This window comes from Tachyglossus aculeatus, chromosome 6, assembly GCF_015852505.1.
Source record: "Tachyglossus aculeatus isolate mTacAcu1 chromosome 6, mTacAcu1.pri, whole genome shotgun sequence".
Lineage (NCBI taxonomy): Eukaryota > Metazoa > Chordata > Mammalia > Monotremata > Tachyglossidae > Tachyglossus > Tachyglossus aculeatus.
In genome coordinates, this window is record NC_052071.1 from 21,460,744 (window position 1) to 21,487,226 (window position 26,483).

The 26,483-nt window shown below is 46.2% G+C and overlaps 1 protein-coding gene across 5 annotated transcripts in view; it reads left to right on the top strand.

The window, feature by feature from the left end:
* The first annotated feature begins 255 nt into the window (after window positions 1-255).
* The window catches only part of TMEM255A (transmembrane protein 255A), a 63,752-nt gene continuing 37,524 nt past the window's right edge, over window positions 256-26,483 (top strand). For 4 of the 5 annotated variants that reach the window (XM_038747906.1, XM_038747908.1, XM_038747904.1 and 1 more), the window contains exons 1-2: window positions 256-352; window positions 15,161-15,303. In XM_038747906.1, coding sequence (XP_038603834.1) covers window positions 295-352; window positions 15,161-15,303 — 201 coding nt within the window. In that variant the 5' untranslated portion in view covers window positions 256-294. Of the gene's footprint in view, window positions 353-15,160; window positions 15,323-26,483 lie in introns of those variants that run through there. The other variant, XM_038747909.1, reaches the window with a different exon arrangement.

Genomic DNA, 26,483 nt, shown 5'->3' on the forward strand with positions numbered 1-26,483 from the left:
TGCGCAGGGCGGCGCGCGCCCCGGCGCCGAGCGGCTGGGGCTGGCGCATGCGCCGGGCGGCGCGCGCCCCGGCGCCGAGCGGCTGGCGCATGCGCCGGGCGGCGCGCGCCCCGGCGCCGAGCGGCTGGCGCATGCGCCGGGCGGCGCGCGCCCCGGCGCCAAGCGGCTGGCGCATGCGCCGAGCGGCGCGCGCCCCGGCGCCGAGCGGCTGGGGCTGGCGCATGCGCCGAGCGGCGCGCGCCTCGTCTCCTCAGGCCGAGCGTGAGGGAGCGGGAAGGAGCGGCGGCGGCCGCCATGCACCGGCCGCTCACCCCGCCGCGCTCCAGCGACGCCTCCTTGGCCGACTCCGGCGGTGAGTAGCCGCTCCCGGGGACCGGGGGACACGGGGGGGGACACGGGGACACACGGGGGGACACACCCCCCCACACACCCCCCATCCTTGCGGGAGCCCGGCTCCTAACTCTGCCGCCTGACCGACCTTGGGCAACCGCGCCTCAGTTTCCCCCCCCTGAGGGAGCTGGGGTGAGGGGGCTGGGATACGCCTGCAATCAATCAATCGTATTTATTGAGCGCTCACCGTGTGCGGAGCACTGTGCTAAGCGCTGGGGAAGTACAAGTCGGCAACACTGGAATCATCATCAATCGTATTGAGTGCTTACTGTGTGCGGAGCACTGTGCTAAGCGCTGGGGAAGGACAAGTCGGCAACACTGGAATCATCATCATCATCATCAGTCGTATTTATTGAGCGCTGACTGTGTGCGGAGCACTGTGCTAAGCGCTGGGGAAGGACAAGTCGGCAACACTGGAATCATCATCATCATCATCAATCGTATTTATTGAGCGCTTACCGTGTGCGGACCACTGTGCTAAGCGCTGGGGAAGGACAAGTCGGCAACACTGGAATCATCATCATCAATCGTATTGATTGAGCGCTTACCGTGTGCGGAGCACTGTGCTAAGCGCTGGGGAAGGACAAGTCGGCAACACTGGAATCATCATCATCGTCATCAATCGTATTTATTGAGCGCTGACTGTGTGCGGAGCACTGTGCTAAGCGCTGGGGAAGTACAAGTCGGCAACACTGGAATCATCATCATCGTCATCAATCGTATTTATTGAGCGCTGACTGTGCGGAGCACTGTGCTAAGCGCTGGGGAAGTACAAGTCGGCAACACTGGAATCATCATCATCATCAATCGTATTTATTGAGCGCTTACCATGTGCGGAGCACTGTGCTAAGCGCTGGGGAAGTACAAGTCGGCAACACTGAAATCATCATCATCAATCGTATTTATTGAGCGCTGACTGTGTGCGGAGCACTGTGCTAAGCGCTGGGGAAGTACAAGTCGGCAACACTGGAATCATCATCATCGTCAGTCGTATTTATTGAGCGCTGACTGTGTGCGGAGCACTGTGCTAAGCGCTGGGGAAGTACAAGTCGGCAACACTGGAATCATCATCATCATCATCAATCGTATTTATTGAGCGCTGACTGCGGAGCACTGGACTGAGCGCTTGGGAAGGACAAGTCGGCAACACTGGAATAATAATAATGATGGCGTTTATTAAGCGCTTACTATGTGCAAAGCACCGTTCTAAGCGCTGGGAAGGCTACAAGGTGATCAGGTGGTCCCACGGGAGGCTCACAGTCTTCATCCCCATTTTACAGAAGTGCAAGTCGGCAACACTGGAATAATAATAATAATAATAATGATGATGGCGTCTATTAAGCGCTTACTATGTGCAAAGCACCGTTCTAAGCGCTGGGAAGGCTGCAAGGTGATCAGGGGGTCCCACGGGGGGCTCACAGTCTTCATCCCCATTTTACAGAAGTACAAGTCGGCAACACTGGAATAATAATAATAATAATGATGATGGCATCTATTAAGCGCTTACTATGTGCAAAGCACCGTTCTAAACGCCGGGAAGGCTACAAGGTGATCAGGTGGTCCCACGGGGGGCTCACAGTCTTCATCCCCATTTTACAGATGAGGGAACTGAGGCCCAGAGAAGTGAAGTGACTCGCCCAAAGTCACACAGCTGGCAGTTGGTGGGGAGGGAATGCCCTCCCTCTGCCCATCCGCCAAGCTAGCTCTCTTCCTGCCGTCAAGACCCTACTGAGAGCTCACCTCCTCCAGGAGGCCTTCCCACACTGAGCCCCCTCCTTCCTCTCCATCCCCCCATCTTACCTCCATCCCTTCCCCACAGCACCTGTATATATATTTGTACAGATATATTACTCTATTTATTTACCTTGTACATATCTATTCTAAGAGAAGGTTTAAGCCTCTATATATGTTTGTACATATTGATTACTCTATTTATTTTGCTTGTACATATCGATTCTATTGATTTTATTTTGTTAATGTGTTTTGTCTTGTTCTCTGTCTCCCCCTTCTAGACTGCGAGCCCGCTGTTGGGTAGGGTCCGTCTCTAGATGTTGCCGACTTGTCCTTCCCAAGCGCTTAGTACAGTGCTCTGCACACAGTAAGCGCTCAATAAATACGATTGAATGAATGAACCAGATCATATTGAGCCCGCTGTTGGGTAGGGGCCGCCTCCATATGTTGCCGACTTGGACTTTCCAAGCGCTTAGTCCAGTGCTCTGCACACAGTAAGCGCTCAATACATACGATTGAATGAATGAACCTGATCATATTGAGCCCGCTGTTGGGTAGGGGCCGTCTCTATATGTTGCCGACTTGGACTTCCCAAGCGCTCAGTACAGTGCTCTGCACACAGTAAGCGCTCAATAAATACGATTGATTGATTGATTGATCATATTGAGCCCACTGTTGGGTAGGGACCACCTCTAGATGTTGCCAACTTGGACTTCCCAAGCGCTTAGTACAGTGCTCTGCACACAGTAAGCGCTCAATAAATGCGATTGATTGATTGATTAAGCAATAATACTTGTGATGACTTATCACTAATAATCATCACCACGGCAGTTGGTAGGCACTTCCTATGGGCCTGGCGCTGTCGTATAATAATGGCATTTATTAAGCGCTTACTATGTGCAAAGCACTATTGTAAGTGCTGGGCACTGTTCTAAGCGTCATATGTATGTCACCTGGATTAATAATAATAATGATGGTATTTGTTAAGAGCTTACTATGTGCAAAGCACTGTTCTAAGCATCATATGTATATCACCTGGATGTATAATAATAATAATGATGGTACTTGTTAAGCGCTTACTATGTGCAAAGCACTGTTCTAAGCACTCGGCACTGTTCTAATTGTCATATGTATATCACCTGTATGTATAATAATAATAATGATGGTATTTGTTAAGCGCTTACTATGTGCAAAGCACAGTTCTAAGCGTCATATGTATATCACCTGCATGTATAATAATAATAATGATGGTATTTGTTAAGTGCTTACTATGTGCAAAGCACAGTTCTAAGCATCATATGTATATCACCTGCATGTATAATAATAATAATGATGGTATTTGTTAAGCGCTTATCTATGTGCAAAGCACTGTTCTAAGCGCTGGGCACTGTTCTAAGCGTCATATGTATATCACCAGTAGGTATAATAATAATAATGATGGTATTTGTTAAGCGCTTACTATGTGCAAAGCACTGTTCTAAGCATCATATGTATATCACCTGGATGTATAATAATAATAGTGATGGTATTTGTTAAGCGCTTACTATGTGCAAAGCACTGTTCTAAGCGCTGGACCCTGTTCTAAGCGTCATATGTATATCACCTGGATGTATAATAATAATAATGATAGTATTTGTTAAGCACTTACTATGTGCAAAGCACTGTTCTAAGCGTCATATGTATATCACCTGGATGTATAATTATGATAATGATGGTATTTGTTAAGCGCTTACTATGTGCAAAGCACTGTTCTAAACGTCATATGTATATCACCTGGATGTATAATAATAATAATGATGGTATTTGTTAAGCGCTCACCATGTGCAAAGCGCTGGGGAGGTTACAAGGTGATCAGGTTGTCCCACGGGGGCTCACAGTCCTCATCCCCGTTTTACAGATGAGAAACTGAGGCACAGAGAATAATAATAATAATGGCATTTATTAAGCGATTACTATGTGCAAAGCACTGTTCTAAATGCTGGGCATGGTTCTAACTGTTCTAAGCACTGGGCACTGTTCTAAGCGTCATAGGTATATCACCTGGATATATAATAATCATAATGATGGTATTTGTTAATAATAATGATGGTATTAGTTAAGCGCTCACCATGTGCAAAGCACTGGGGAGCTTGCAAGGTGATCGGGTTGTCCCACGGGGGCTCACAGCCTTCATCCCCGTTTTACAGATGAGGGAACTGAGGCCCAGGAAATAATAATAACAGTGGCATTTATTAAGCAATTACTATGTGCAAAGCACTGTTCTAAATGCTGGGGGGGTGACAAGGGGATCAGGTTGTCCCACGGGGGCTCACAGTCTTCATCCCCATTTTACAGATGATGAGGGAACTGAGGGACAGAGAATAATAATAATGGCATTTATTCAGCGCTTACTATGTGCAAAGCACTGTTCTAAGCGCTGGGGAGGTTACAAGGTGATGAGGTTGTCCCACGGTGAGCTCACAGTCTTCACCCCCGTTTTACAGATGAGGTAACTGAGTCACAGAGAATAATAATAATAATAATGGCATTTATTAAGCGCTTCCTATGTGCAAAGCACTGTTCTGACCGCTGGGGAGGTTACGAGGTGATCAGGTTGTCCCACGGGGGGGCTCACAGTCTTCATCCCCGTTTTACAGATGAGGTAACTGAGGCACAGAGAATAATAATGGCATTTATTAAGTGCTTACTATATGCAAAGCACTGTTCCAAGCACTGGGTTGATTACAAGGTGATCAGGTTGTCCCACAGGGGGCTCACAGTCTTCATCCCCATTTTACAGATGAGGTCACTGAGGCACAGAGAAGTTAAGTGACTTATATGTTTCTACATATTACTCTATTTTACTTGTTCATATTTATTCTGTTTATTTTATTTGGCTAATATATTTTGTTTTGTTGTCTGTCTCCCCCTTCCAGACTGGGAGCCCGCTGTTGGGTAGGGACCATCTCTAGATGTTGCCAACTTGGACTTCCCAAGCGCTTAATACAGTGCTCTGCACCCAGTAAGCGCTCAATACATATGATTGAATGAATGAATAATAATAATGATGGCATTTATTAAGCGCTTACTATGTGCAAAGCACTGTTCTAAGCACTGGGGAGGTTGCAAGGTGATCAGGTTGTCCCACCGGGGGGCTCACAGTCTTAAGCTCCATTTTACAGATGAGGGAACTGAGGCACAGAGAAATTAAGTGACTTATATGTTTCTACATATTTATTACTCTACTTATTTTACTTGTACATATTTATTCTATTTATTTTATTTTGTTAATATGTTTTGTTTTATTCTCTGTCTCCCCCTTCTAGACTGTGAGCCCGCTGTTGGGTAGGGACCGTCTCTATATGTTGCCCACTTGTACTTCCCAAGCGCTTAGTCCAGTGCTCTGCACACAGTAAGCACTCAATAAATACAATTGAATGAATGAATATATGTTTGTACATATTTATTACTCTATTTTACTTGTACATATTTATTCTGTTTATTTTATTTTGTTAACATATTTTGTTTTGCTGTCTGTCTCACCCCCTCTAGACTGTGAACCCACTGTTGGGTAGGGACCGTCTCTATGTGTTGCCAACTTGTACTTCCGAAGCACTTAGTACAGTGCTCTGCACACAGTAAGCGCTCAATAAATACGATTGAATGAATGAATATATGTTTGTACATATTTATTATTCTATTTTACTTGTACATATTTATTCCTTTTATTTTATTTTGTTAATATATTTTGTTTTGTCGTCTGTCTCCCCCCTTCCAGACTGTGAACCCGCTGTTGGGTAGGGACCGTCTCTATATGTTGGCAACTTGTCCTTCCCAAGCGCTTAGTAGAGAGCTCTGCACACAGTAAGCGCTCAATAAATACGATTGAATGAATGAATGAATGAACGTGTGAGCCCGTTCTTAGGTAGACACCGTCTCTATCATAATAATAATAATAGTGCATTTATTAAGCCACATGATGATGATGATGATGGCATTTATTAAGCGCTTACTATGTGCAAAGCACCGTTCTAAGTGCTGGGGAGGTTACAAGGTGATCAGATTGTCCCACGGTGGGGGCTCATGGTCATCCCCATTTTACAGATGAGGGAACTGAGGCACAGAGAAGTGAAGTGACTTGCCCAAGGTCATCCAGCCGACAACTGGCAGAGTGGGATTTGAACCCAGGACCTCCGACTCCAAAGCCCCTGCTCTTTCCACCGAGCCATGCTGCTACTGCCGACTTGTACTTCCCAAGCGCTTAGTCCAGTGCTCTGCAAACGGGAAGCGCTCAGTCAGTACGACTGAATGAATGAACAACAACAAGCCAACCTAACGGAGCATCCTCAGGGTCGGTCCCCTCTCTCCCCCACCGGCTCTTTCCACGCGGGTGTCCGGGAATTCACGCCTGCAGCGTCCCGGTCCCCGGCCACGCGTCCTGGATGGGATTTGCCGGGATGCCGAGGCAAGGGAAACAGTGCCCGCGAGCAAACACCAGTTCTGAAGGAATAATGATAGCAGCAGCAGCAGCACCAGTATTATCATTAACCCGATGCCTCTTCCCGCCCAAAGCGAACCTCTCCCAATGTGGGAAAAGACCGTACTTCCCAAGCGCTTAGTACGGTGCTCTGCACGCAGTAAGCGCTCAGTAAATACGATTGAATGAATGTGAGATTGTCCACTGGAGTATGCATTTTCTCCCCGAGAACACACCACAACCCCAGCTTCCGTATCTCGGCGTTGCCTCTTTCGAAGCAACGATTTCAGCTCACGATTGAAATCACCTTTCGTATTTCTTTTAAACCCAAATCCTTTCCCAGCTCCCCAAATGTCGTCATTTCTCTTCTCACCGTGGTTGGAAAATTCAGTCAGTAGTCCATGGAATTTGGGAGTGGTGATGAGGAAAAATAAACTGTTCAAGTATAACGTATTATTTTTGCGTGGTTTGACCTTTTCTGGCCAGGTTGTGGAATCTCGTCATTGTATAAGTGGAAAGATTTCAAGTGTAGGAAAACATTTGACAGCAGAAAAAGTACTTGCATGCTTACTTTTTCCAGGCTCTGAAAACTGGAGATCTGGAACTTAATAATAATAATGATGGTATTTGTTAAGCGCTTACTATGTGCCAGGCACTGTATTAAGTGCAGGGGTGGATCCAAATAAATCGGGTTGGACACAGTCCCTGTCCCACGTGGGGCTCACGGTCTCAATCCCCATTTTACAGATGAAGGAACTGAGGCTGAGAGAAGTGAAATGACATGCCCAGGGTCACGCAGCAGACGAGTCGCGGAGCCGGGATTAGAACCCATAACCCACCGACTCCCAGGCCCGTGCTGTATCCACTATGCGATGCTGCTTCTCCTGTTCTTGGATTCACTCATTCACTCAGTCGTTATTTATTGAGCGCTTATTTTGTGCAGAGCCTGGGAAGTACAAGTCGGCACCATAGAGAGACCGTCCCTACCCAACAACGGGCTCACAGTCTAGAAGGGGGAGACAGACAACAAAACAGAGCATGTAGATGGGTGTCAAAATCGTCAAAACAAATAGAAGCCCCAGGATGCCCTTTATTAATTTTTAAATGAAGCCCCAGGCCAGAGGTCAGTGGACTCTGAAAAGCGTGTCTACTTCAGTTTGAGTTGGGGGAAGAAGGGATGAGAAGAAGGAGAAGCCTCTGGGTGCTCTGTGGGGAACTTGTCCGACCCTTCACTTAGCCACGGGCTCGATCGGTTACTGTGGGTGGAGCACTGTACTAAGTGCTTGGGAGAGTAAAGTATATAGCCCACTATGAGCTTTAGAAGTAATGAAGGCCCAGACCAATACCCATGTCAGAAATCGGTGTGGCTGATTCAAATGTTCTTCAGACTTCATGCCCAAGTTCTGTGAATGCTGGATTTCCCTTGTTGGACCGGGCAGGCTCCTGGAGTTCCCTGGCTGTGCTCCCACAGAGTCTCATACTGACTAAGCATCCAGACTATAGAGAAACTACGTCTGCAGAACTCAGCTTGGGGTTCCGGCAGCACCCCTACGACGTACCAGTGAGGCGGTTTAGCGATTCAGCCTTCAAACTCGGGATTTCTCAGGGGGTTCCCGTCCAGCGGGAGGAACCCCCCTCTCCCCCGCCCCCGGGTTAAAACGAAAAAGCATCGGGGACCACGGTGGAGCTGAGGAATCCGTTAGCGCTGCCAAAGACTTCTCTTAGTTGCCTAGAGATGTCCCGTGTCCTCGGATTTATCAAGAAGCTCCAAGAGATTTGGGACTTAGGTGCAGGGCAGGTTCCAAAAAGAAGTCCCTGGTAAGATGTTTCTGAAAGGGGCCCACCTCTGTCTTACGCTTACACCCAGCCCAAAGATTCAGCCACGGTGCGAAACCGGGTTTCCTCGTCAGAGAGCCGTGAGGGCAGCAGCCGGAGAATTGTGGCAAGACTCTCAGAGGAGTTTTGGCTAATGGATAGGATGGCGTGAAGACCACTCTGTTGCCATGCCTAGGTTTGAGGGGCACGTCACGGGACTGCAGCTGGATCTGTCAGAAGGGAAAACGGAGGCCGTTATTTCTACCTCTCTACAGACAGATAATCATCCTTCCTATTCAGTGATGACACCCTTGAAGGCGTCGCTAGGGAGAAGAGGAAAAAGTCCAAGAACGGGCTTGGTTTATTTACTAAATCTTTTCAAACGTCAAGCGCTCCTTTTCCTGTCCGTGGCAGGCTCGGGCGGTGTTGTTATTGATTCGTTCCAAAAATTCAGCACATACGGAAGCGGAGACTGGTTGTCCCGATCGCTCTTTAAATGCTGCAGCAACGGCCCACCAGAAATTTTGAGGTGGTTGGGGGTGGGGGAATACAGGAGAGTGCAGGGAGAAGATTAGGTTCTACAACTCATCGAAGGCAGTTCTGAAAAGAATGGCGATCTGCAAGTCGGCTGCGAAGGAAAATGACTAGGAACTGATAGAAGGAAATGTAATAAAGGATTACAGATAATAGCATTGCCGTCTTTTCCAAACGGCTTTGTTTCATTCCACTTAGGGGCTGGCTGGCCCCTTTCCCCGCCGGGGTCTGGGCTGCCTTCCGTCAGTGGCAGGATTGGTGGGGATGAATCACATTCTACTCATTATTAAACTTCCTGGAATCCCTTTGGGATGTTTCTTGGACTTTGGTGAGTAGTTCAGTGTTACTGGGTAAAACTTGTCCGAAGAGCGTCTCCAAGTCACTGATCTTTGAAGTTGAGTAAAGGGGTCCTAAAAACGTCCACGTGGAATTTCAGGAAGAAATTTCCCCTATTGTAGACAGTGAGAGGGTATTCCCATTCTAGCTAGAAGAGCTCGTTCTCTTCATTCCCGTAACAGATGGCATTGTTGATACGCTGTCTGATGTATCTTTCACTCACTAAGGCAGAGGGGAGGTGATTATTTGGCAAATGATCAGTCCCCCTCTCCATCCCCCGCATCTTACCTCCTTCCCTTCCCCATAGCACCTGTATATATGTATATATGTTTGTACATATTTATTACTCTATTAATTTTACTTGTACCTATCTATTCTATTTTATTTTGTTAGTATGTTTGCTTTTATTCTCTGTCTCCCCCCTCTAGACTGTGAGCCGACTGTTGGGTAGGGACTGTCTCTATATGTTGCCAGCTTGTACTTCCCAAGGGCTTAGTACAGTGCTCTGCACACAGTAAGCGCTCAGTAAATATGATTTGATTGATTGATTGATTGGTGTCAGTATTAGTCTTAGACACCTTTCCAGAAATGCCGATTCTGAATTTCTTGTTAGTTTTGAACTGTGACCATTACCCCATCTGCTAGTCTTCTAGCGGAAAAAAAAAAGCAGGTTGATTAACACCACAAACCTGGAGCTAAATTTTCCTTCTGCGTTACAGGTCCCTTGCTGGGAGAGGATGGTAAACTGAGGGGGGAAAAAAATCTAGCCTTGGAACTTTCTGAAATCATGCTTGGATTCTAATCCTGGCTCTGCCGCTTGCCTGCCGTGTGACCTTAGGCAAGTCGCTTAACTGCTCTGTGCCTCAGCTTCTTCATCTGTAAAATGGGGACTCAGTACCTGTTCTCCCTCTTACTTAGGCCAGTGTGGGTCAGGGACTGTGTCTGATCTGATTATCCTGTACCTATCCCAGCACCCGGTACAGTGGTCGGCACATAGTAAGCCCTTATCAAATACCACAATTATTATATCTCCTCCAGACGACCCTCTCCGATTAATTGCCTTTCCCCCCCAACTCTAGTTCAGAACTTCTGCTTCACCTAAGCACTTAAGTACTTATTCCCCTTCCCAACACTAATGTAAGTACTTTCATGCTCTATCACTTTTTCCAGTCTGTCATTTATTTTAGTGCTTGTCTCCCCAGTCTGACTGTTAGCTCTTTTTGACTGTTGGCTCTACCACTTCTCTTGTACTCTCCTCAGTGCTTAGTGCAGTCCCCCGCACACAGTAGGTGCTCAAAAAATGCCACTGATTGGTTGGCTTAAAACTGAGGTGATAAAGATCCAGTTTATTTCATCTGAATGCAGTGGGGAAGAAGAGAACCTCTCCTTGTCCCCTTAAAGGAAGGGGGCCTGCCAGAGAAGCTGCTTAGTGACGATGGCGTTTTCAGGCTTGACGAACTGGCTCTGTGGGAGCCTGATCCATCTCCGCTCCCGATCCTAACCCGATGTCCTCGCTGCCACATTTAGCCCTCCCTGTTCTGTACAAATTTAGGAGAGTAAGGTGGATTGTGATCTGCCTCAAAGATGGATGAAAACTTCAGGATAGCTCTCGTTAAGCCCTGAGATCTAAGATCTTTATTATTATTACTTCTGGTAATTGTTAAGGGCATACTTTGTGCTAGATATGTGTATCTAGTTCTGGGAAAAGGAATCAGACAGCCCGAAGCCACAGGAGGTTTACAGAATCTAAAAAAGATGTGTTCCGGGGGTGCCGGGAGGGCGGGTAATGTTCAAGACGGATTTCATTTTCCTTCCCAATTGCCAGAAGAGTCTGTAACGGTGAGTAAGTGGACAGATGATCTGACCTAAAAGTTGATAGGTTTCCCCAGCCAGCATAGAGAACCTTGCCCATGGAACAATTGGCCAAAGCTCCCTGGGTCTTTAATCAGACTGAATTTTCCATGCAAAGCCTAGGGGAGAAAATAGATTTTCAAATGACACGGTGTGGTTTGCTGAGTCACTTTTCCGGCTGCTCCTGAGCTTTTAAGCATTCGTTAAAGAGTTATTTGCCAAGAAGAGTAGGATAAACAGGATCGAGGCCAGTCGACCTGCTGCGAAACCTGGCCAGATGGGGCCCTGGGTGGTGGGCTAGGTGGTACCGCCTCCCCGGAGAACACTAGGAGTTTGGGGTGTAGAGGTGAAGATTAGGGGTAGGGCCCAGCTCAGCAGCAAGGGTTAATGGGGATAATGGGTCCTTTTTAAGGATTCCAGAATCAGCCTTGATGAGGGGATTTACGGATGTCCTTCCCAGGTGCCACGTGGATTCTGTTTTTATTATTAGAAAAGGATCGAAACTCACTTAACGGTGTGAATGATCTTTGACGCGGGTCCAAAACTGACAGTTGGGTCTCTGATGAAGCGGGCGTTTCCAGAGGATGAGGGAGGACAAAAATGGTTAGGAAAGATTAGAGTCCCTGACCCCACTGTTTTCACCAAATACGTCAGCCGACCTCAGCCAGGCACTGTTCTGATGAAGGGCGGTTGGTTGGTTGTTCCCAACTTTCCACCGCCTCTCAGGTGGTGAGGAGATAAGCTCCATTCATTCAGGTAATGAGAAGTTTTTTTTTTATCATTACCCTTTTTAAAGAAATGACCCAGTGGGTACTAGGTACACGCTAATCCAAGAAAGAGCGGCAGCACTGCCCTCACTGGATGTTAGATATCCCCACAAGCTCATTTCGTGGTTGTAGCGGCTTTCTTTCGCCAGGCAGCTCATCTGAGCTCTTGTCTCCTTCCTGGTGCTCGTATTGGACCTGAATGAACCCGTCTCGCCGGCTCCCCAGATGCTCATCAGGCCTGGTTGGTAGAGCCCTGCAAGAGTCAACCCCTAAGCCAGTACCCCCGCAGAACCCCTAGGCTACCAAATCTTGTTTCGAGCCAGGTGGCCCCATGGGCTGTTGAGACTCGACGGACCAAACGCAACACGTATGCCCACAACTCTTCTTATTCTGATGACTCCACACCCGTCCACATGTTTTCTTTTATTGTCTGTCTCCCCCTTACAGACTGTGAACCCGCTGTTGGGTAGGGACCGTCTCTATATGTTGCCGACTTGTACTTCCCAAGCGCTTAGTACAGTGCTCTGCACACAATAAGTGCTCAGTAAAACACCCACGGCACACCCACAAAGCCCTACTGAGAGCTCGCCTCCTCCAGGAGGCCTTCCCACACTGAGCCCCCTCCTTCCTCTCCCCACCTGTGTATATCTATATATGTTTATACCTATTTATTACTCTATTTTACTTGTACATATTTATTCTATTTATTTTATTTTGTTAATATATTTCGTTTTGTTGTCTGTCTCCCCCCTTCTGGACTGTGAACCTGCTGTTGGGTAGGGACCGTCTCTATATGTTGACAACTTGTACTTCCCAATAATAATAATAATGATGGCATTCGTTAAGCACTTACTATGTGCAAAGCACAGTTCTAAGTGCTGGAAAGTGCTTAGTACACTGCTCTGCACAGGGTAAGTGCTCAATAAATACGATTGAATGAATGAATGAATAAATACGATTGAATTAATGAACTCTTCTCCCCCAAGAATGAGATCAGGGATCCATAAAGGTTCCAAATGGCCCCAAGCCAAGGGTGCCAAGGTTTGAGAGTTTTAGGTCAGGCTGGGCAGATCAGGAGCCAATCCTGAGGCGGGCTGAGTTGCAGGTTTAAGAACAATAATAATCACAATAATACTGGCATTTATTAAGTGCTTACCATGTGCAAAGCACTGTTCTAAGCGCTGGGGAGGTTACAGGGTGATCAGGTTGTCCCACGATTGGGCTCACAGTCTTAATCCCCATTTTGCAGGTGAGGTAACTGGGGCACAGAGAAGTGAAGTGACTCGCCCAAAGTCACACAGCTGACAGTTGGTGGAGCCGGGATTTGAACCCCAGACCTCTGACTCCAAAGCCCGGGCTCTTTCCACTGAGCCACGCTGCTTCTCCGATTTGGGTCTGGCCTCTAGACCCCTTGTTGACAGTGTCTCTGGGGAATCCAGGTGCTGCTGCCGCTACGTAGCCCGGAGACAGAGAGCTGGACGAAGTGATCTCTCAGGACCCCGACCAACTTCATGGCATTTTGACAAAAGGCTCTCGGATGATTGCCCTCATAATTATTAGTACCGTATTAAGGCCTCACCTCGTGCCAAGAAGTGTATTATGCTCTAGGGTAGGTACAAGATAAACATTAAAGTTGCCTTCCCCGTCCCACGAGACACTCACTATCTAAGCGGGACAGGGAAGGCACGTAGAAAACAGGAAGAAATTGTTAAGGATAGCAGCAGATTATAAACTTCAACCATCACAGGGACCCCAGATCACATCCAAAGTGATCTTTTAAGCACATTTAATCGTGCTCCGAAAGTTGGATCGAAGCACGTATGAATAAGTAGGTATCGCCCGACCGGTCTCCTCTGAAGTTCCTCTAGTGAGTTCAAGTCTAATGAATCTATAGTGACTTTATTCGTTATTTCCCAAAGCCACTGGACTTTTGCATTGGCCACAAGAACTACATTAACCTAGCAGAAAAAAGAATGATGTTTTCCTATCCAGCAGAGCCACTCGGAGTGGTGTTGGAGATGATTTCCAGTTTGGTTTTCAAGCGAAATCTGCAGTCTGATTTCGGAATGGTTTCACTCTTTTACACACAATACAATAAGCCCGTTTTACAAAGTTTTCTAAAAGTATTAGTTTGTGCTGTTCCTCCGCCTCTTTATGTACACTAACTTTGATAAGACTAAATGTGAGTAAGGTTGATAAAACCCCTCTGTCAATCAGTCAGATTTATTAAGTGCTTACTGTATATAGAGCACTGTACTTAGTGCTTAGGAGAGTACCATCTAACAATATAACAGACACATTCATTCATTCAATCAATCGTATTTATTGAGCGCTTACTGTGTGCAGAGCACCATACTAAGCGCTTGGGAAGTACAAGTCGGCAACATATACCCTACCCAACAACGGGCTCATGGTCTAGAAGGGGGAGACAGACAACAAAACAAAACGTGTCAAAACCGTCAGGATAAATAGAATTACAGCTATAGGCACATCTTTAACAAAATAGAGTTGTAAATATGTACAAGTAAAATAGAGTAATAAATCTGTACAAATATATACAAGTGCTGTGGGGAGGGGAAAGGGGTAGGACGGGGGTGATGGGGAGGAGGAGAGGAAATAGGGGGTTCAGTCTGGGAAGGCCTCCTGGAGGAGGTGAGCTCTCAGTAGGGCTTTGAAGGGAGGAAGAGAGCCAGTTTGGCAGATGTGTGGAGGGAGGGCATTCCAGGCCAGGGGGAGGACGTGGGCCAGGCGTCCCTGCCCACAACAAGTAACGCCCATCGAAACATCAGAAAGAAATCCCTGTCTGTATTTTCATGTGATAGCGATTATAAACCACTTGAGACCGATTCCGTCTGCACTTATCAACCATCCGAAACATTCCCAACACACAGGGTGTCTCATTACCTTACGCAGCGTATCAAGATAGGAAATGTGAGACCCAAAAATATATCCAGTTCACGAAGCCTGCTTTTATGTTGAAAATGCTGCTGTAATTTTGAATGAAAATAACACAATTTCTTCTCTGGGTATAGTCTTTTAGAATGTTTTCGTGGATGCATTTAATAATCCCTTCTTATCTTATAAAGAGTCAACAGCGTAGCGGAGTGGGTATATCATATAACCGTATCTGAGGCCAAGGTTATAGAGGATTTACTCTGCAATACGGTGCTTGCTATGGCTGTGGAAGTGTGCAGAATTTCATTTTGCATTTTGAATAACCAAATGTAGCGTGAACAGTGTCCCTGGATGAAATTAGCAGATTCTGTTATCTGTGTTTTAGGATCATTCAATAGAAGAAAACGAAACTCCCTCTACGTAACTGTGACTCTGCTCATTGTGTCAGTGTTAATACTAACAGTGGGGCTCGCGGCGACAACAAGAACCCAAAATGTGACTGTCGGAGGTTATTACCCCGGGGTTATTGTAAGTATAGAACCCTTAGGTAGGTAGGTCTAGATAACTTCGTTGACTAACATGATCCCTGTTGCCCGGTTTGATAAGAAATGAGTGTGTTATAATTTCCTAATGTACGCACGTTTGATTTTCTTTTATTTCCATTTCTTTTATTGTTCCATATCCAAAGTCATCTGGCTCTCGGAATGAAAGTCTGGGGTCGGATCATTGTTGTTTGATTGTATCAGACAGACAGCTCTAGAAAAACCAGAGGGAAGAAAGTTTGCAAGGGAAGAAATAGGGGGTGGTTATTTGCAAAAATATTCAAACTCATCCAACACCCTTAGGACAGTGCTTGGCACATAGTAAGCGCTGAACAAATACCACAATTATTAATTTGGGGTTCGTTGGGCCCCAAGGGGCCAAGAATTGCTGAAGAAAGACCGAGAGTGAAGCAAGGGAGTGTGTACACCTTTCGTGACTTTGAAAGGGAAGCTTGTGACTGTCGTAGTTTTCTGTTACTGGCCCAGTCTTTCCTCTGATTCCACATTCATCTTCCCAAGCAAACGATGGATAAAGCTATATGGTCCAATTCTCTCAGCAAGAAAACAAGTCGTTGGGAGATTATTAGCAATAATATTTCTTTCTGTATACAGAAATGGGGTTAAAATGATGCCATCGATTCTCCCGTCGAGAATGGCAGACGAGCCTCGGTCTAAAGACTTTAAGACCAAGAACCTGGGTGAAGGAATTGATTTGTCAGTCGATGGCATTTATTAAGTACTAACTGCGTTCAGAGTGCTGTACTAAGTGCTTGGAAGAGTACAATACAGTAGAGTTGTTAGACGTGTTCCCTGCCCACGAGGAGCTGAAAGTCTGGAGGTTGTAGTGGTTTGCCTAGAGCCACTCACATTCTCTCTTCCCTGTCTGTCGCGTTTGTCGGAGCAGAGAACAATCAGTCAATCAATCAATCGTATTTATTGAGCGCTTACTGTGTGCAGAGCACTGTACTAAGCGCTTGGGAAGTACAAGTTGGCAACATATAGAGACAATCCCTACCCAACAGTGGGCTCACAGTCTAGAAGAACAACAGACAAGGAGGCTGAGTGGGTATATCGTGTCACTGAGAAACAGTTTCGCCGTAGTGGAAATAGCACAGGCCTGGGAGTTAGAAGGACCTGGGTCCTAATCTCGGCCCTGTCACTTGCCTGCCGTTTGACCCTGGGCAAGCCATTTAACTCCTCTGTGCCTCAGTTCCCTCACCTGTAAAATGGGCATTAAGACTGTAGAGCAACATGTGGGACGTGGACTGTGTGATTAGTTTGTATCTACCCCAGCGCTTAGAACAGTGTTTGACACATAGTAAGCGCTCAACACATACCATTATTATTATTATTATGTTTCGGGGAGAAGCAACCTCAAAGACCACGAGGGCCTCAAATCACACCAGGCTCCTGAACGGCACCCGCCCTCTTCCAGACGCATGGGCATTCGTAACCAGCCAGTCCTTTGTCAGTTTCTTGATGAGCCCAAGCACTTGGTCACGTGCACCTTGGATCTTTTATTTAGTGCAAATGGTCCTGGTGTCACTCCCTGGGTGGATCCTGACGCTCAAAAGCATCTCAGCTCAGTTGTAGACGGCCCTGAACCCTTCTTGCAGGAGATCCCAGGAATGATCGAGTCATTGGTTTTTCCCATCGATCCCCAGCGCTCCCTGAGCCCCTGCTCCTCTTGACTCCCGGGACCCTCTCCCCAAACATTGACTAGTTCCCTCAGAGCTCCCAAGGTGTTAATAGGACTTTTGGGGTGCTTTGTGTACTGGATTTTGGGAATCTGGTTGGGGAAGACCCTTCGGAGTTGATGTCTTCATCTTCTTTTAGAGAAAGGGCTATCTCCTTCATCCAGGTGGGTCCACACTCACATCCATCTTCAGCTGGGGAGGTCTACGGGCCCTCTTTCCACTTGACCAACAGGAGGGGTAAATCATCATCATCATCAATCGTATTTATTGAGCACTTACTGTGTGCAGAGCACTGTACTAAGCGCTTGGGAAGTACAAATTGGCAACATATAGAGACAGTCCCTACCCAACAGTGGGCTCACAGTCTAAAAGGGGGAGACAGAGAACAAAACCAAACATACTAACAAAATAAAATAAATAGAATAGATATGTACAAGTAAAATAAATAAATAGAGTAATAAATATGTACAAACATATATACATATACACAGGTGCTGTGGGGAAGGGAAGGAGGTAAGATGGGGGGGATGGAGAGGGGGACGAGGGGGAGAGGAAGGATATTCACTTAAAGTGGAAATTCTGGTGGGCTGAAAACAAATGATTGAATACGTGTGCTTAGCACAGTGCTCTGCACCCAGTAAACGCTCATCAAAATAGCAGTGATTGAGGTGATTTTGTTTATCTTGTGTATATGTTGCCAACTTGTACTTCCCAAGCGCTTAGTACAGTGCTCCTCACACAGTAAGCGCTCAATAAATACGATTGAGTGAATGAATTACTAAAACTTCCAACTAAGGAGCATATCTGGAAGCTAGAATTCCAAACCTCTGAGCATGAGGTGGAGGTTTTTTTTTTCATGTGCTATACCTGCAAAGTTCCTGTGATTTAAGTGTATTTGAACACCTGGGTTCTTAATTCCAGAGCAAGTCATTTTGTATGCTATTCCGAAATATGGGGACGGTTGGATGCTATCAAAGCCTCCGTTTGTTTTCTCTTTTTTTGATAGAATTCCACATAGGTTTTCTTTTAAATGAAAACCTGCCTCTAACGACAAAGTGAACAAGGAGAAGCAGCATGACTTAGTAGAAAGGTTATTGGCCTGGAAGTTAAGGGACCTGGGCTGATGTCCCAGCTTTGCCACTCTTTTTTGTTTTTTATTGGTATTTGTTAAACACTACGTGTCAAGCGCTGTTCTAAACCCTAGTGTACCCACAAGTTTATCAGATTGGGCACGGTCGCTGTCCCACAAGAGGCTCACAGTCTAAGTAGGAGAGAGTAGGATTTAACCCCCATTTTACAGTCGAGGAAACTGAGGCACAGAGTAGTTAAGTGACTTGCCCAAGGTCACACAGCAAGCAGTCGGCAGAGCTGGGATTCAAACCCAGGTCCTCTGACTCCCGGGGCCGAGCTCTTTCCAGTAGGCCACGCTCCTTCTCTATGCTACTTTATGACCTTGGGCAAGTCATTTAACCTCTCTGTGCCTTAGTTTCCTCATGTGTAGAATAAGGATTCGATACCTGTTCACCATCCACTTAGACTGTGAGCCCCTTGTGGGACAGGCACCGTGTCCAATCTGATGATCTCTTAATCTATCCCAGAGTTTAGTATAGTGCTTGGCATACGGTAAGCATTTAACGAATCCCACAGGCATTATTTTTAACTGGAAAAGATCCAGAAGTCTTTCCGAGCAAGGTCACGAGAGCCCTCCTCATTTCAAAAGTCCATTCCCTGACTCAGACCCGACCTTGGCCCCAGGATGTGGGCTGAAGAGCCAGACGGCCTTGAGCTAAGTTTCAGCACGGCCGATCGAAATCTTGCCCGTGTCCGCGTGAGCTGTGAGCACGCCAGGGACCAGACAGGTCAGCCGAGGGCCCGGATCGGCGGCCTTCTCACACGCTTCCACCTTCGTTTGTTGGTTCCTCCGTCTAAAATAACTCGGCACAGGCCAGGCGTATGAATCTCCGAGAGAGGGCTGCTAACGAGGCAGAATTAATGTCTGTCCTTCTGCCCCAGGAGGAACAAGATCATTCATTTCGCACAAAAGACTTTTGCTCGGCAGTCTACCTTCCATTCGACCGGTGAGAGAGATGACCCGGAAAAACGGGAGCCGTTATTGTGTGCAAAGGCTCCAAACGCCGGAGACGATGAAAACTGCAGGGTCCTTTTATCGGCTCGCGACTCGCACGTAGATGTTTACGGTTAGAGATGTTTACGGTTAGACACTTGGGAGAGAGGAGCCTTTTTATATGATTTGGGGGTGGGGTTGCCTGGAAAATGGCCCTTTTCCCCAGCACAGAAATCGAGGTGAGCACTTCAGCTAACTGGGACATGGGATTTCGTGTTCCTGTTCCCCAGTTTCCTCAGCTCATTTACTGGTCTTGGTCCAGAGCCTGCTGGGCAAGAGCCTTTTCTCTAAAGAGGTAACTTTCGAGGGGCTTTTCACCCTTTCGGACCACAAGGGTTTGGGGAGTCCAACTTTGGAAAAACTGGAGGCCAACATTTTTTGTCCCTATCTAGATTAGAGAACCTTTTTTTAAAAAATGGATAACATTTCAGAACAATAAATTCATTAGGAAAAAAAACATAGCGCACCCAACATTCAAATAGTCTTGGCAGTGGGGAACAGGGACAGGCATGACTCAGAACTACACCCCATTTCATTGACCTCATTTAGGAGGTCACCTTGTTCCTGACATTGGACTCGATATATTCTCTGCATAGCTATATCTTCTAGTGGAAAAAAAAATCACATTGCCTCCATGGATGGCCCTGTCCCTAAAAAAAGAAAGCCTTTCTCTCGTTTCCACCAATCAGCTGATTCTCTGCTTATAGCATCTTCTAGTAAAAAAAAAAAAAAAAGAAAAAGAAAAAAGGAAAAAATCACATTGCATCCACGGTTAGCCCCGTCCCTAAAAAAAGAACGCCTTCCTCCCTGTTCCACCAATCAGCTGATTCCCTACCTATATAGCATCTTCTAGTAATTTTTTTAAAAAAATCACATTGCATCCATAGATAGCCCTGTCCCTAAAAAAAGAAAGCTTTCCTCTCTGGCCCATTAGTCAGCTGATTCCCTACCTCCTTTCTCTCTCAGATAAGAAAATCTTAGCCAGGTGAGAATCTCTGTCCCTGAGGAGCATTGCTGTCAAAACAAGTAGTCTCAGAACTGGACAGAGAAGAGATGCCACCATAGCTGCTGGTGGGAATTGGAGGCCGGGACAGGCCTTCTCAGTATTAATAGTTTTTCCAGAATATCACTGATATTGAGGGAATGAAAAAATTTTGAAGGTGGCAAGGAGCATTGTAGCCTCAGGCCAAAAGAGAGCAGTGAAACTTGGAGGGGAAAAAAAGCCGGACAAAAATAATTTGCAGTGAAGAGGAATCCAATTTTCAATTGATCAGTCTCAGTGGCATTTATAGAGTGGTTACTGTGAACACAGTACTAAGCACTTGGAAATGTGGAGTGTAACAGAGTTGGTTGGCACGATCCCTGGCCACAAAGAGTTTACAGTCTACAGTGGGAGACAGACGTAAAAATAAATAATGGGCAGGGAGAATAGTAGAGTATAAGGATATGCATATAAATGCTGTGGGACTAGGGTATCAAAGTGCTCAGTCTACAGTGGGAGACAGACATAAAAATAAATAATGGGCAGGGAGAATAGTAGAGTATAAGGATATGCATATAAGTGCTGTGGCAATAGGGTATCGGAGTGCTTAAGGGGCACACATTCTGAATGCCCTAAGTTGTTTTGGCAGGGAAGGAGGGGGATTGTTTTTTTAAAATGGTATTTGTTAAGCACTTTCTTTGTGCCAGGCACTGTGCTAAGCCCTGGAGGAAGAAACAAGCTAATCAGGTTGGACAAAGCCCATGTTCCATGTGGGGCCCACAGTCTTAATCCCCGTTTTACAGATGAAGTAACTGAGGCACAGAGAAGTGATTTGCCCAGGGTCACACAGCAGACATGATTCAACTTGTCCTGGGTATGACTGTGAAAGAGACAGAAAGTTTAAGAAGCTGCGTGGCCTAGTGGAAAGAGCTTGAGCCTCGGAGTTGGAGAATCTGGTTCTGCCACTTGTCTGCTCCATGACCTTGAGCAAGTCACTTAACTTCTTCGCGCCTCGGTTCCCTCATCTGTAAAATGGAGATTAAACCTGTGAGCCCCTTATGAGACACAGACTGTGTCCAACCAGATTCTCTTTTAACAAATTGCTTAACAACTAACATCAAAAAAACCCCCAAATACTGGCAGTGGCCACCTCCTTTTATACAACATTTGATTACGGTGACATTAATTTCTCAGTCCTTTAAATAGCACTACAGCCTGCTCCTATTGTAGTTCAAATCAAGAGACTGAAATTCTATTTGGCCAATAGTTTCAGCTCCGTATTCACAAAATCTTTAGCTATTAGTAGCAAAATGGAAGGGGTTGAGAGAGCTTTCATATCTCCAGCCCACCAAAGACTGGTTGATGGGATCCTAAATGATGAAGAGTTCACGGTAGTAATTGTTGTAGCTTAATGAAAAAGTGAGTTTGCAAGTAACTCATTGTTATGATAAAGAAAAGTTTCAATGATACAGATAATGAAACTAATGTACTTAAGTATATGCCCAGTGTAGATTTTAAAAAATACACTGGTTTAAAAAAGTCACTGGTTATCCAAATAAATGCTAGATCAGCTAATTCTCCTCCCCTTCCCTCACTTGTGTTCTACTCCCGGGTTCACCATTTGTCACTCAACTCCTCTGTGCCTCAGTTACCTTATCTGAAAAATGGGACTTAAGACTGTGAACCCTATGTGAGTCAGGGACTGAATCTAATCTGATTAGCTTGTATCTACTCCAACCTTAGTACAGTGCATGGCACATAATAAGCGCTTAACAAATACCATAAAAAATAAATCAAAGACTTGGTATAACAAATAAAATTTGGTGCCAGTGTCTGAGAGCTTAATCTCGCTTGGGTTAGTTATCTGAACTTTAGGTCAATCAATCAATCAGTAGTGTTTATTGAGCGTTTAATTCATTAAATCATATTTATTGAGCACTTACTGTGTGCAGAGCACTGTACTAAGCGCTTGGGAAGTACAAGTTGGCAACATATAAGGATGGTCCCTACCCAACAATGTGCTCACAGTCTAGAAATAATAATAATGGCATTTGTTAAGCGCTTACTATGTGTAAAGCACTGTTCTAAGCGCTGAATGTTTGCAGAGCATTATACTAGCCACTTGGGAGACAATACACTATAACAGAGTTGGTACATAAGTTCCCTAGCCACAAGGACATTTAGTTGATAAACTTCCATAGCCCTCACAGACTACCAATTGGTCAACCTTTTCTTATATTTTTTTATGGTATTGGTTAAGTGCTTACTATGTCCTAGGCACTAGTCAGGTTGGACACAGTCCATGTCCCACACGAGGCTCACAGTCTTCATCCTTATTTTACAGATGAAGTAACTGACGCACAGAGAAGTTAAGTGACTTTTCCAAGGTCACACCGCAGACAAGGTAGCAGGGTAGGGATTAGAACCCAGGTCCTTCTGACTGCCGTGCTCTACCCACGTGGCAATACTGCCTTTACGTCCCAGGTCAAAACCATCAGAGTCTGAAAGAGTCGGGAAAGTCGCCTTACCCTGATGGGATCCAGCCCATTGTTATTTGGCGTTGATTCTTTCCATCAGCCTCCGGAGGTAGAACAAAAATTCAGCTCCCGGTAGTTTGGCGCATCTCCTGTGCTCAGTACTGTGGTTCGTAGAGATGCGGGAGAAGAAGGGCTTTGTTCATTATCGCTCCCCAAAGCTGAGTGGGGATGGTTGGCAGGCTGGCAGACCAGCCGACTGGCCACCTCGGGGTCCGGGAGGACGAGCCAACTGCGGCACACCAAGTCGCGTGTTGCTAGGGCTTGGGTTTGGGCCCAGCTGCGTCCCTGGATAATAATAAGAAGAAGAATGATGGCATTTATTAAGCGCTTACTATGTGCAAAGCCCTGTTCTAAGCGCTGGGGAGGTTACAGGTTGATCAGGTTGTCCCTCGTGGGGCTCACAGTCTTAATCCCCATTTTACAGATGAGGTAACTGAGGCCCAGAGAAGCGAAGTGACTTGCCCAAAGTCCCACAGCTGACAATTGGCGGAGCCGGGATTTGAACCCATGACCTCTGACTCCAAAGCCCGGGCTCTTTCCTACTGAGCCACGCTGCTTCTCCTGGATCACTGATGGAACTTTGTTTGGGCTTCTCTCTCACACATCCCCAACAGTGGGAACAAATTAAAAAAAAAAAAAAAACAGTGTTCTCAGGAGCTGCTGTGATTTCCCTCAAATCAGGGAACCATTGCCCGAGAGGGAAATGGGTGATCTGAGGTGTCCCTCTACCTGGTCTCTGCCTCCTCGTCTCAAATGTACTGTGTTAAAAAAAATGATCAGCATCAGAAATCTGTAGGGATCCTTGGTGGTTGTTCCAGCAGAAAGGGACAGGGTGACTATAAACTACAATTCTCGAGTCCTGTCTGTAATATTTTTTTAATGTCTGTCTTCCTCAGTAAGCTCCTTGGGAGCAGGGGTCACATTTCCTGACTATTATACCGTACTTTCCCAAGGACCGAGTACCATGCTCTGCACACAGTAAACGTTCAACAAATACCACTGATCAAATTGGTTCGGCTCCTGCAGCTTTTTAAGGCAGACCACTTCGGCTTCCTGAACAGTCACCTCCCAGCACCTTCCGCAAGTTGAAAAGACACCAACAGAAGGGCCCTTGGAGCTTAATAAAAGCTGGAGGGTTTGAGAGTCAAAAAGGGCTGGCTCCTCCCTTCAGGGAATACTAAATTTTTCCCCAAGAAGCAGCGTGGCCTTAGTGGATAGAGCACAGGCCTGAGAATCAGAAGGACTGCCGCTTGTCAGTGCCCAGCGCTTAGAACAGTGCTTTGCACATAGTAAGCGCTTAACAAATGCTATCATTATTACTATTATTATTGTCTGCTGTGTTGACCTTGAGCAAATCACTTAACTTCTCTAGGTCTCAGTTACCCCGTCTGTAAAATGGGGATTAAGACTGTGAGCCCCATGTGGGATATGGACTTTGTCCACCTCATTAGCTTGTATCTATCCAGTGGTTAGTACAGTGCCTGGCACAAAGTAAGCCCCATTAAAATAAAAAAACACACAAAAAAAATGTACCACAGTGTTGGAACGCCCCACGCCAATGCTTGGAGCTTCTTTGCTTGATGCCACTGGACAAGGTACTGATTTAGGATGGCCTTGTGGGTTCGAAGGTGATGCCGCTCGCAATCCAGGCGGACGAAGGGATGGAAATGGCCCTTTGCTTCAGTTTTTCAGTTGCCATTTACCCTGCTTGCAGTTTTCCATCTGGGTGTCAGGATCTTCCCCGAGCCCATTGTCGAAGAGCCGCTCAGCTGTGGTTCCAGTTGTCTGCAGCCATAACTACATCATTTAAGATTCATGTGCTTGGTACAGTGCTCTGAACACAGTAAATGCCAGTCATTGATCGATTTCACTGCATTCCGTCATTCGTAATCATTTTTCTCTACTCCCTGCTTGCAACCGTCCCATCTAAGCTCCCCACACAGCAGCTATTTGGGAATCCGTTTGTCATCCATTCTCCTCACACGACCTTCCCAGCGAGGGTGGGTTGAGTCGAATGTTGATGCAAGTAGATTGACAGTGGCTGTGCATGATACTTATCACCGGTTGCTAATACGGCTTGAGGTGATGCTGACGAAACTGTTCGAGAAGCTAAATGTGATGCTTTTGGAAGGTACAGATCTTGCCGTTTCTCTGGGGTCCGTGAGTTTGGTCTGAAGCCATGTTATTACCTCAGTTTATCCGTTTTCTAAAGAACGAGGTCTTTTTTTTTAAATGGTATTTGTTAAGTGCTTACTGTGGTAAGCGCTCGGGTAGCTATAAGATCATCAAGTTGGACATGGTCCATGTCCTACACGGAGCTCACAGTCTTAATCCCCATTTTACAGGTGAGGTAACTGAGGCACAGAGAAGTTAAGTGACTTGCCAAAGGTCACAGACAAGTGGTGGAACTGGCATCAGAACCCAGGTCCTTCTGACTCCCAGACTCATGGATAGAGACCAGATTGTTTCCTACATCTTTGTTTATCATTCATTCGTTCATTCAGTCGTATTTATTGAGCACTTACTGTGTGCAGAGCACTGTACTAAGTGCTTGGGAAGGACAAGTCGGCAACATATAGAGATGGTCCCTACCCAACAACGGGCTCACAGTCTAGAAGGGGGAGACAGACGACAAAACAAAACATGTAGATAGGTGAAGACACATCATCATGTTTTGTCAGGAGTAGAGATGTCATGTTCATTTAGCCACCTGCAATACTGGAAAGGAGTTATATTCCCAAGATACCCCTGTCAAGCCGATTTCATAGTATTGTGAATCCCAAGAAGTTATATTAAACCTGAAATTAATGAACTGAAATTTTTGGGGTCCCACTCTAAGAATCCAAAGGAGTTCTGAGGCTGACCTGGGAGCTCTGGTCCCCTCCAAGAAGGGACAGAGGTGACCCTGGGGATTCTGGACCAAGCCAAACTCTGAATGTGCTCAACCCTCTGAAGTAGACATAGAAGCACTCAAAGCTGGTAGATTGTGAAGCAGTATGGCCTAGTGGAAAGATCCCAGGCCCGGGAGTCAGAGGACCTGAGTTCTAATCCCAGCTCTGCCATTTGTCTGCTGTGTGACTTCAGACAAGTCACTTAACCTCTCCATGCATCAGTTTCCTCATCAATGCTTATCAGTGCATAATCACCACTCCCCTCCCACCGTAGCTCGCTCATCTGCTACAAGTCAACCTGCACGCTGCACTCCTCCGATGCCAGCCTACTTACTGTACCCCCGTCTCGTCCGTCTCTCTGCCGATCCCTTGCCCACATCCTTCCTCTGGAACTCCCTCCCCTTCATATATGACAGATCATCAATCCCTCCTCCTTCAGAGCCTTCCTAAAATCACATCTCCTCCAAGAGGTCTTCTCTGACTAGGCCCTCATTTCTCCTCTCTGTGTTTCCTTGAGTGACTTATGTTCTTGGAGTTGTACCCCTTAAGCTTTTGATCTTCACCCCGTCCCCAGCCCCACAGTGCTTAAGTGAATATCTTTATGCTCTGCCTCTATCTGTAAATTATCTATCACCCCCTCCAGGCTAAATTCCTTGTGGGCAGGGATTTTGGGTACCATCTCTACTGTATTGTACTCTCCTAAGATGCCTAATACAGTGCTGAGCAATGAGCTAACATGCAGAAATATCCTAGTATTGATAAAAGAAGCCTCATTGGTGCTGGGTGACTGTCTGCAGCACTCTGGATCCATGGGAAAAAAAGGATCCATGTACACTGTCTGTGAAAATGAATGGTTAGGAGTTCTAAAAATCTCTGGCTTGGGGCTAAGTGTATTTCTTCAGGCTTCTGACAGGGACGGAGATCATCGTGCTTG